Source organism: Lycium ferocissimum, chromosome 3, assembly GCF_029784015.1.
Source record: "Lycium ferocissimum isolate CSIRO_LF1 chromosome 3, AGI_CSIRO_Lferr_CH_V1, whole genome shotgun sequence".
NCBI classification, from domain to species: Eukaryota; Viridiplantae; Streptophyta; class Magnoliopsida; order Solanales; family Solanaceae; genus Lycium; species Lycium ferocissimum.
In genome coordinates this window covers 5,873,521-5,885,458 of record NC_081344.1, presented here as the reverse complement: position 1 = coordinate 5,885,458, position 11,938 = coordinate 5,873,521, and the positions used below count along the sequence as shown (strand labels likewise).

General features: G+C 35.9%; 1 protein-coding gene across 1 annotated transcript; it reads left to right on the top strand.

The window, feature by feature from the left end:
* Nucleotides 1-1,868: 1,868 nt before the first annotated feature.
* On the top strand, nucleotides 1,869-11,352 carry LOC132049447 (kinesin-like protein KIN-5C). The gene is made up of 23 exons (XM_059440250.1): nucleotides 1,869-2,107; nucleotides 2,677-2,806; nucleotides 4,560-4,718; nucleotides 4,809-5,158; nucleotides 5,249-5,387; nucleotides 5,596-5,693; nucleotides 5,779-5,935; nucleotides 6,812-6,881; nucleotides 7,005-7,081; nucleotides 7,336-7,389; nucleotides 7,486-7,566; nucleotides 7,648-7,759; nucleotides 7,858-7,944; nucleotides 8,028-8,203; nucleotides 8,314-8,475; nucleotides 8,588-8,695; nucleotides 8,798-8,956; nucleotides 9,029-9,112; nucleotides 9,184-9,389; nucleotides 9,617-9,718; nucleotides 10,064-10,173; nucleotides 10,371-10,522; nucleotides 10,768-11,352. Exons 1-23 carry the CDS (start codon nucleotides 2,049-2,051, stop codon nucleotides 10,966-10,968), a joined length of 3,033 nt encoding a protein of 1,010 aa, XP_059296233.1. The 5' UTR covers nucleotides 1,869-2,048; the 3' UTR covers nucleotides 10,969-11,352.
* The last annotated feature ends 586 nt before the right edge of the window (nucleotides 11,353-11,938 follow it).

Genomic DNA, 11,938 nt, shown 5'->3' with positions numbered 1-11,938 from the left:
AGCCGAATGCCCCATTATATTAAACCTTCCGATATAAGTATTAAACTTATAAATGGACAGCAACCTACATCTTGCAAATGATATTGATTTTTCCTAAATAAAGTGGACATGTTAATAGATATACTCATTAGTTTTACACTAAAACGATATAAATATATAGATTTTTGCTACCATTACATGAAAGTATTAGATTAACATTATCCTTTTTTATTTTATTGCTCTTATTTTTTGTTGATAAGGGAGCCCGCAATCGCTACCCTTCGAGTGTGTCCGCTCCAGTTTAATAGCCCGCAATTGTTCATGCCAACCATTCCTAAATTTCAGATAGTTCGTTGGATTTGTTTTGGTTCCGACTCGATGAATTGCTCGGTGACTCGAACTTAAAGAATACACGTGAAACTTTTTTCTCCTCCTCTGATATGATCCTAAAGGGCATGATTGATGCTAATGGCTCAAGGGCATGGAAGAGGACGTTGGAGACACTTGTGGATCCACGTAAGAGAGCAAATGATATTTGGAAGATAGCTTGGCATTTGAAGAGTTGCAAAGTGGCTAGATGCGCAAAATGGCTAAAAGTGCAACTATGGGGCTAAGATTGCAATTGGAGGTCATACTTGCAAGTTATGAGGTTAGAATGACAATTGGAGGTTATAATTGCAGTTATGAGACTTTGGATACGAATTGAAGACGCTTGGTATTATTTTTGCAAAAGAGCACTTTAGGGTGCCTTTTGATGTAATAGACTTTAGTATAAATAATTGTTTTCATCCATTTGGAAAACTTGCATATTGATGATAAACTCAAATTGAGAGAATTTTAGTATAGTTTGTTTGGTTATTGTTCAAGTGTGATTTCCAAGTTGTGAATTGAATTGCTTATCCATCAATTCATCTAGATTGCTCATTGTGATTCAAATTGAGTCTCTTCTTCAATTCAAATTACTTAGTTCTTTGGTTGAAATCCAATTAGGAGGGTTTAGGTTTCATATACCTAAGTTTGCCTATAGATTTCATTACCAATTGGGTCTAGTATCTATCCTTCTATCTTCTCATCTACAATTTCCCATATCCCTTTTATTTCCTTTTGTTTTTGTTTAATTCTTAGATTTTCCCTAGGTTGATTGTTATCATCCTCCTCCCTCACCCAGTGGAAACAATTTTCTTTCTTTGAATCATACTCTTGTATTTTGGTATGGATTCCTTTGTGGTGAAATATTAATTTACAGAATGATCATAAACATCACAATTAAATGAAAACAAGGAAGAAGTTAAAACCACATAAAATCAAAATGTTGTCTCTCAGAGGCGCAGAGTCAAGATTTTTAACTTTTGGATTTTGAATCACAATTCTTTTTACCTACTGGTTTTGAATAGAATATTCATTTGAGCCTAAGTTACTAGGTTCTAACAAACCCATAATTACAATGCTACTCAATTGGCCGCCCCCGCAATTTCTATGAACAATCTAGCAGCCAATTAAGCATTTTTGACAGCAAAATGATTAAATAACACAAAAAGAGCGATACAAAAAAGGTGGTTGTGATTCGTGATGTTAATTTTGAGCTAGATAATGAATTGATATTCATTGTAGCATTATCTTACCTTTTAAGGTAAGCTAGTTGAAAAAGCAAAAAAATAAAAAAAAATAAAAATGAAGAACACTTGGAAGTTGTTGCAAAATACCATCTTCTTCAATTGGGCTTTTTTTCAAGTACAAGTCCATGTTTCTTCCTCCAAATCAATTTGGTTTCCACCATGAAAACCCAGACCCGATGAAACATGACCCGGTAGATGACTTCATAAATTAGCAACCTCATTTAAAATTCCCAACATCATATCAACCGTCCATCTGTATTCTCACAAGACCAACGGTTCAGTTAATAACCAAGAGCGTCTTACCAAAAAATTCAAATTCTCATCTTCATCCCGCTCCCCATTTTCAGATCTCTCTAAAACACAAACGGCTAATCTCTCTCTCTCACACACACACAGTAACACCAAAAACACACAGTGCCTCTAAAAAATACACATAGAGAACAACCGATTAAAATGTGGAATCGCCATGAGAAGGAGAAAAGCGTAAATGTTCAAGTTCTGCTTCGTTGCAGGTACTTATTACTATTATAGTTTTTATTTTTCTATCGGTGTTGATATGAAAATTTTGCTAATTACTTATATCAATGTTTATTAATCATTTAAGACTCAATTCTTAACTGTTTGGAGTCGACAATGGATTAATTTTGTCTCTCTGTCTCAATTTAAATTTATGTGATACTTTTTGCTTCCGGAGATTCAAATTGAATAAACTTTTACTAACATTTTAAGACGTAACTTTTCACCAAATTGATATGAGAAAAGTTGTAACTTATGTAGTTCTTTTCATGTAGTTTTCAAGTATATAAATTTTAATCTAAAAAAATATTGAGTTAATCTAATCCAGTTTAATTTCAAAGTTTAGTCAAATTAACTGTCGAAAATCAAATAGTATCACATAAATTGAGACGGAGAGTATATTAATGTTTAGTGTTAATCATTTAAGACTCAAATTTCTATGTTGTTCATATTTACCAATTCATTTTGTTTAATTGTTTGCAGTACATAACTCGTGATTTTTTTCTTCTTCATATTTTTTTTTTTTTTTTTTTTTTTGTTGATGTTAATGTTTAATATATTACAGGCCGTTTAGTGAGGATGAAGTGAGGAATAATGCACCACAAGTGGTGACTTGCAATGAGTACCAAAGAGAGGTAGCTGTTTCACAGAACATTGCTGGGAAGCACATAGATAGGGTTTTCACATTTGACAAGGTAATTACTAACACCACAATGGTTAGCATCTACTGTTTGATTACAAAATGGTTATGTTTTTATATCTACTTCATAAATTGGGATCAAATTTGTTGTATGTTTTGGTTTGCTGATACATTGATTTTCAATTGGTACTTGGGAATTGAAGGTCTTTACTTTTACTACCCCTCTTTGAACTATGGTACAACAACAACAACAACATACCCAGTGTAATCCCACATGTGAGGTCTGGGGAGTGTGGGATGTACGCAGACCTTATCCCTACCTTTGTGGGGTGAAGAGGCTGTTTCCGATAGACCCACGGCTCAACGACTCAGTACCACTGTCTGAACTATGGTATTGGGTTGTTTTTTCTTTTGTATTTGAACACAAACCTGAAAGAACAAATCTATGCCATAGACGTTCTAGTTGAGAGTTGAGACTATCGAACATAAAATCCATTTTTCGTGGCCTTTTTAGGTTAGCAAAGAAATACTTCTCTTCTATTTAACTTAAACCTAAAAGAAGAAAGCGATTTTTGCACGAGACTATCAAACCTGATCCGTTTTCCATGTTTGTTTTTTTTCGGTTGAAGAAGTGATGAAATTGCATCTTTGATCATTAAGAAGAGTGAAGTGCTTGAGCATGTCAAGAAGGCAAAAGAAAAAGATGCCTTGATCCCTATATATCATTCCCGGGTCCTTTTTCTATCTTTATGTCTGCTCTTTCAAATTAAAACAAGAAATCAGAGAATATTAGGAGATAACTGTGTTCAGCATAATCAGTAGTTGTTCCTAGCAGATGCATTGCTAATGAGATTCTTCTTCCAGGTCTTCTTTGACTAATTTATGTCAGCATTGAGACCCTAGTTGATTTGGTTAAAGTGAACTGGGGGTTGACCGGTTGAGGTTCCTCCAGTGGAGTAGGGATTAGAAATTGCTGGACTGGGGTGTCTCTGCACCTACTATGTTACTCACTTCTACCTCCTTTTGCCATGCCAATGTCAGTCTTTGACATCAACTTCCTTCTTCTAGATTTATCTTATGCACCTTTCTATAATTACGAGGGTCTATCGGAAACAACCTCTCTACCTCACAAAAGTAGGGGTAAGGTCTGCGTACATCCTACAATCCCCAAACCCCACTTGTGGGATTACACTGGGTATGTTATTGTTATTGTCACCTTCTGATAATTAAGAAAAGAACTACAACCTGTCCTCTCAGGTCGAGCATCTATTTCATAATCAGACTGACCATGGACTACGGTAATTAATGGTGGGATATCAACTAAACCGAGTTTCGTGCGTCCATATATTGTGTATCACTTCTTATGTTAAAGAAAGGGAATGTTACTGATATCTCATTGTTTTAATATCATCCTTAATTTAGAGTGGAGTTCTGGCTTTACTGCTTGTCTGAAATATTAGTGATTTTTAGTCTTGGTTACTTAGAAAAATAATATGATCCCACTTGTTTTATGTTCAGTGATAGAGAATTCTCCTCCCCCCTTCCTGGGGGTGAGTTTCCATTATCATTAGTAAGCTGGATATGGTTCATAGTTCTAAAATATGGAAATGACCTCCTAAGATACATTTTATCACATAGCTTTATTGTTGGCATTTCTGATCCAAACTGCTGTAAACATTAGAACCATGAGATGTTCATTGTCAATTTTTGGCTACAATTTGTTTTATTTTTTAAGTTATGGTATTTTCATGCTTTTATCATGTTCTGATGACAAAAGAATTGCATCTATCATGTTCTGTTCTGTTCAGGTTTTTGGCCCATCTTCTCAGCAAAGGGATCTTTATGATCAGGCAATTATCCCCATTGTCAATGAAGTTTTAGAGGGATTTAACTGTACTATTTTTGCTTATGGTCAAACTGGTACAGGGAAAACTTACACCATGGAAGGTGAATGTAAGAGGTCTAAGGTACTAACTAACAGGCCTTGTGCCTCGATCCCACTGTAAAAGCTTATGCAATCATTTTTGTTTCTAACTTGTGATTGTCTGATGTAACAGAGTGGGCATACCAGTGATCTTCCCCCAGGAGCAGGAGTTATACCTAGAGCAGTGAAGCAAATTTTTGATATGCTGGAGAGTCAAAATGCAGAGTATAGTGTGAAAGTAACTTACTTGGAGTTGTACAATGAAGAGATCACTGACTTGTTAGCCCCTGATGATTTATCAAAAGTTTCTATAGAAGACAGGCAAAAGAAACAATTGCCACTTATGGAAGATGGTAAGGGTGGAGTTTTAGTGAGAGGACTTGAAGAAGAAATTGTTACAAGTGCCAATGAGATATTCGCTTTGCTTGAAAGGGGATCAGCAAAACGTCGGACTGCCGAAACCTTGCTGAATAAGCAATCAAGGTACTGTTTTTTTTGCTTGTTTTTAGAATAAATCAGCATTATTATTATGTTGCATTTAATATGCTAGAAGCAATCTTTTTCTTTTTTCAGTCGTTCACATTCTCTTTTCTCCATAACAATACACATCAAGGAAGCAAACCCTGAAGGCGAAGAACTCATTAAATGTGGCAAGCTAAATTTAGTTGATTTGGCTGGTTCGGAAAATATTTCACGTTCTGGGGCTAGGGAGGTAATGTGTTTACTTATCTTCTACAAACTCTTTGCGAAGGTTGTTTCTTGATCTTGTTTGGTCAAACACATATAATTCTTCTGTTCCTTCTCTCTTTATACTTTAGGCACTGCTGTCTAAATTGTTTTTCCTCCTTTTGTTTTGCCTTCTAGTTGTGCTTGACCTTCTTCAATCCGTGCACTAACTCTCTGTCTCTTGTACATGTCAGGGGCGTGCAAGGGAAGCTGGAGAAATAAACAAAAGTCTACTTACACTAGGGAGAGTGATTAGTGCTCTTGTTGAACATCTTGGGCATGTCCCTTACAGGTAGTTACTATCTCCAATCGTTCGTTTTTATTTTAGATCTGCATATTCTAAGCCATTTCTTTATGATACTTACTATGAAATTTAGGGATAGCAAACTCACACGTTTGCTCCGTGATTCACTGGGAGGAAGAACAAAGACCTGTATTATTGCCACAGTGTCACCTGCTGTTCACTGTCTGGAGGAGACCTTGAGTACGCTGGACTATGCCCATAGGGCAAAGAATATTAAGAATAAGCCTGAGGTAAAATGCTTGAATAAGCAAAACGTACCTTGTATGAATCATCTCACGATTTTCCCTCTCATAATTATCTTAAAAAAGCCAATAATTCTTTGATCGCTTGTACTGTTTGACATCCACATGCAATATGAATGTCCATCTATTGTTCGCACGAATGCTTTATTTTATATGTTGAATCTCCGTGCGTATCTTCTGGATTAAATCACGTCATAATGATACATTTTCTTGTTGCACTCCACTTGCCAGATCGTTTATGTGTCGTTTTATCAATCACTATTGCTCTTGTCATCTGCAGCTGAACGTTCCTCATTTTCTGGTTTAGAATTCTAGTATAACAGCTTTAGGCAAGTAGCTCGCCTTAACTTAACATATCTGTTCTGGAGTAGTTTTCAGATGAGATTCCTTTTTTTTTGGAATGGATCTGTTTCCAAAGTTGATTAATTTGCTTTCTGACTGCCATTCTTCCTCTACAGAATAAACATATCATTGTTGTTTGGGCCCTTACATTGAGATGTTTCACATTCACTGACCCATATGTTGAGATGTTTCACATTCGCCGGTGAATAACTACATAGTAGATATGGATTATCGGGTTTTGACTTTTTGCATAAAGATTTCAGAGCTAATATATGTAAAAATGGGCACCATTTCTGATGTTCATAAAGTACTTTGGTAAATCAAAGGATATAGGCCTGTTTGTTTTAGTAATCAAAGTTTCAGCATTTATCCGCTTAATCTCTATCAGATGACTGCGTTATCTCTTTCAATCTCACCTTATCCGAGTCTAATTTTCAGAAAACCAGATCATGTTAAATTAAATTTGAACTAAGATACAAAATAATTTAGTTCTCTATCTTATTTTCTTGGTTAAATCTGTAGGTGAATCAAAAGATGATGAAATCCACCCTCATCAAGGATCTGTATGGTGAAATTGAAAGACTTAAAGCAGGCAAGTACTTTTTTATTCTAGCCGCTTGTGGTGTGAGATTTGATTTATGGCAGTTATTAGTTTTTTTCTCGCAGAAACTGGAGTAACACAATTGTTCATTTTTTGTTTCTCTCATTCTTCCAGAGGTGTATGCTACACGTGAAAAGAATGGCGTGTACATACCAAAAGAGCGATACTATCAGGAGGAGAATGAGAGAAAGGTAGTGCTTCTTTGTTTTTGCCCACATTTTTTCTTGTTTTCTGTCTATAAAGGTTGTGCATCATAGTTTTTGCCCATATTTCATCTTGTTTTTGCTGTCTGTTAGTGATACTGTAATATTGCTATCTTAGTATGTCAGATATCTTAAGTCACTGTATGTTACTGCCTTGAAACTTTCCTTGAGTTAGTGGGTTATTAAGCTTCATTCTTAAGTCACTGTATGTGAGAGCAATTGCTTATCTTTGCAATGTTTAGGCTATGGCAGATCAAATTGAACAAATGGGAGTGACCTTAGAAAACCAGCTGAAGGTGCGCTTGCTAAATCTCTTCTAGTTGACAAGTGTCTGTGCATTCCCCTTGTAGAGACTAGAGTGACTAATTTCGACATTTGTTTGTCAAAATCAGCAACTGGAGGAATTGCGAAGTAAATATGATCACCAGGTTCACCAGTGCTCAGACTTGACATGTAAACTTGATGCTACACAAGTGAGTTTCTATCTAGCCTTTTGTTCCACTATCGTCTTTTAAATCCTATTGAAAAGCTCTTACTATTGATGCTTCTTGCAGAAACACTTGAACGAAACTACCTCCTTGTTGGCTAACGCTGAGGAAGAATTAAGAAAAAGCAAGTACACCCTCAAGGAGCGGGATTTTATCATATGCGAACAGAAAAAAGCTGGTATGTTGATCTGACCTTTGGTTTTGGATCTCACACGTACACCTTTTGTTTTGAATCTCACACGTACTTCGGTCTTAAATTTATGTTGATATTTACAGAAAATGCCCTTGCTCAGCAAGCATGTATTTTACGAGCTCAGTTGGAGAAATCACTTCAAGACAGTGCTTCACTATTTTTGAAAATTGGTAAGGCGTCTAATCAGAATCTGCAAAAATGTAAATGACTTGTCGGATCAGTTATTATTTCCTTTTGATATGGTTTTCTGCAGCCAGAGTAGACAAGCTGAGTGCCGATAATAGGTCAGTGGCGAACAACTTCCAAACTGACCTTGCAAAGAAACTTGGTTTTCTTTCCAACTCAGTGGCAACATCAGTGTGTCGACAAAATGAACACCTCCAGTGTGTTGAGAAATTCTGTCACAACTTTCTTGAATCACATGATAAGGTGACACCCATATTCTAGTGCAGACATTCTTTCTTTTATTTCACATTGTTAATTTCAGATTAGTTGAAGATCCAATTTCTATAAACTGTTAGTGCAAGTTTTTCTTGTAGGCTGTGGTAGATTTGAAGAGGAAAATTGGAGCTTCAAGGGCCTTGTATGTATCTCATTTAGAGGCTATGCAAAATGTGGTCAAACTGCATAAAGCTGGTTCTACTGCTGCTCTGGAGGAGATTTCTGCTTTGGCTTCTTCTAATTCAACAAATGTTAAAGAAGTACGAAATGATTGTCGTGTTCCTTCGCTTAACGTGTTTCAGTTTTGGATATATTATACTGATCAATGCAGTTGTGGGATTGAACACTTCCCTTTTCCCTCCGGTCATGCAGTTTTTAGATGCGGAAGGTGTGGAAGCAAATTCCCTGTTTGATGAACTCCAGAGCACTCTCTCAACTCACCAAGGAGAAATGGCACTTTTTGCTGGCGAACTTCGTCAGGTTTTAACATTTACTTTATCTATATAATCAGTTAGTTCAGCCTTTATCTATTCCTTTGAGGTTTCTTTCATGTTTTTCATTCGGAGATTTCTCATTCTGCAGAGATTTTATGATAGTACAGAGCATTTGACGGATATCTCTCAGATAATTCAAGGATTTTTTGATAAGCTTATGGAAGAATCAAAAAGACTTGATAGACATGCGTCAACAGTTGATGAGATCCAGATGAAGTGTATTGCTGAATTCGAGGCGGCCTTTGAGGTATACTTTTGAAATTCTGTGGGAATGAATAAAAATTGTCCCAACTGTGGCTGATGTTTGAGTTTGTTGCAGGAACAATCAAGAGCAGAAGCAGAGAGGCTTATTGCTGATATGACTACCTTGGTCTCCAGTCACAGGCATCGACAAAAAGAGCTGGTTCGTCTATTTTAATCATGTGGTTATTGGTGGTATCTCTTCCTTTGGGTTCCTTATACTGTAGTTGGCAGGTGGATACAAGGCTTGTCAATCTTAGAGAAACTGTTACTGGAAATAAGACATTCTTGGATGGGCATGTATCATCTATGGAGGGTATTACAACAGTTGCAAAAAGAAAATGGCAGGATTATTCAGCGCAAGCAGGCAGTTGCACAAAAGAAAATGCTGATTTCTCAGCTGCTAAACATTGTCGGATGGAATTACTAATGCAGAAGTGGTAGGAAACTGACCTTGTTATTGTTTCAAGTTTCAGCCTTTTTGTATGATTTAAAGAAGCTTCTGATGTCTTTTGAATTTTCCTTCTTTAATATCCTCAGACCATTGTTTTTGTTTGGATCTCTATCTTTCTCTCCATTTCTTTTTGTTTTCTTTCTATTATTATATTTTAGCTTCTCTTTTATTTTTGTATTTCTGTTACAGTCCTTTTTGTTTTTCCATATCCAGTGTAAGCACTGCTGAAACAGCTGCTAAGAAGTGGCAAAGTACAATTGAATCAGTTAATGACATGGGTAATCAACATGTCTTGACAATGCATTCCGCTGTCAGGTTAGTTTTTAATATGCTTGGTGCCTGATTTCATGATACTGAAGAGCAGATAAGTTGTATATTGGTAACTGTTAAGTTTGTGGAAGTTGAATGTGTATTGCCTTCTATTTTTTGTTAATGGATAAGAGCTATCGTCCGTCTGTTCTAAAGAGATTTGATTAAAGCAACTTTAACATTTTATTTATTTAAGATATATATAAGAAAGATGAAAATCAGAACATCAAATTTGAATTTACAAAACTTTCATTAATACCAATACCGGCTTTTGCTGTTTCTTTGACTGAAACTTGAGGACTACATCGAATTTCCTTAGTGCAACCCTTCAATTCTTTTTTGCTGGTGCAGGAATATATGTGACAGTAATGACCAACACGTAACTGAATTTGACTCTACAAAGGATGCTGCTGAAGAAGACGTAACAAGGAATAGTGAAGGTGCCATTCAGTCTTTTGACGGTAAGTTTCCTATGTTATTGATGCGCGCAAATTTATCTCAAGTAGATCTTCCTCCTTGTCTTAACCAGTGTGTTCTAAGTATAACAGAGTTTATACAATTGATGGGAAAGCCAAGAGTTGTACAACTACTAGAGAAGCATTTTACATTAATAGCTACAGTTGCTATTTGCATAACATTTCTTCTGTTTAATTCTCAGGCTTGTCAGAGAAAGAGAGAGCCTCTATATCTGGCATTTTGGATACTGCCAACACTCATTCAGAGACCCTTGGAGTACTTGAGCATGATCACACTACTCAGTGTACTTCCATAGAACAGAAGGCCCTTGAAACTTTTCAGCGGAGATATATGGTATGTTGATTATCATAATCCATTATAACAATTAGGAGCTACTATGTAAATGTTGGCTTCTCCAATACAAAACAGTGTCTTCGTCTTGGCAGTCAGTGTTTTTTCCTCTTCGCTGAAAAGAGCAGAAAAGAAATGCTGCCTTTTGCATCTTATATTGTCTTTTATACACAATAAAACTGTGTGTGAAACTCTTCCAGTTAACAAATAGGACTTTGAATGGAGATGTCTTTTGATTAATGACTCAGGATTACGAGCCAACTGGATCAACTCCAATTAGGTCCGAGCCAGATGTTCCAACCAAGGGGACTATTGAATCTTTGCGTGCCATGCCTATGGAAACTCTTCGAGAGGAATTTCAGGAGAATAACTCGTTCGAGTCATTCCAAGTAAAGGAAGTAAAGCCATCACTAATCCCAAGATCTCCTTTATCGCAGATTAACCATTAACTGATTGGTTTCTTTCTTTTGTGTCATCCTCTGATCTGTATGTGTAATTTCATTGTATACTTGTACTACCCTCAGTAGAAATACGAGTAATACTGTAACTGTAGTATGTTGATAGTTAATTCTGTTAACAAAAGTAAATCCTGCCTTGGGATTTGGAAATGGTTGTAAATGAGGGAAGCTTGATCATGGTGTTCATTATATGGTTTAGTGAGCGGCATTCCTTTATTTATTGTAAACTGGTTCTTTGCTACTCAAAAAGAGTAGCAGTTCCATTTTGAAACAATTCTGTAATGACATTCAGTCCAATACTAGTCAATAGATATGTAATACTAACTCTTACTTTGCCCATCCCAGTTATGTAAAGATGATGAAATACTTCCTCTATATCAGTTTTTATCTTTCATAGCAAACTTGTGCAGATTCCTCTGCCTTGATATAATATTTGGATTATGATGTTCGATGTTAGAAATTTTGTCCAACTTTGTTGTTACTCCAGTTTAGATTTGCGGAAGCTTGACACTGAGAATTGAGTAGTGGCCTTCAAAGAAGTCCATAGTTTGAACAGCAGTATCTCGAATTTAATTTAGTGATTTATTTTTTGATCATAAATGTCTATCTAAACTTCATCCATCCCTCCGCCTTTAAAGAAGTCCATAATTTGGACTGCAGTACCACGAATTTAATTTAGTGATATTTATTTTTTGATCATAAATTTCTATCTAAATTTCACCTGTTCCTCTATATTAATTTGTGAATGTGAAGAGAGAAAAATACGAATCAAATCTTAATAGAATAGATTAATAGAATGTATGTGGTCAATTATGTTAGACTAACATTTTCTTCTCAACCAGCAGTAGAAATTGGCTGTAAGAGAATTGACTATTCTATTTGTGTCATGCCTAAGCAAGTGATGAGAGATGTTATAAATAGATTTTCACTTTTCCATTTTTTAGACCACACTCTTTGATTA

Coding starts and splice junctions, on each gene's coding strand:
- LOC132049447 (XM_059440250.1), top strand. CDS start 2,049: ATGTGGAATCGCCATGAGAAGGAGAAAAGCGTAAATGTTCAAGTTCTG. Junction 4,719..4,808: donor GTGAATGTAAGAGGTCTAAG/GTACTAACTAAC, acceptor CTGATGTAACAG/AGTGGGCATACCAGTGATCT. Junction 6,882..7,004: donor AATTGAAAGACTTAAAGCAG/GCAAGTACTTTT, acceptor TCATTCTTCCAG/AGGTGTATGCTACACGTGAA.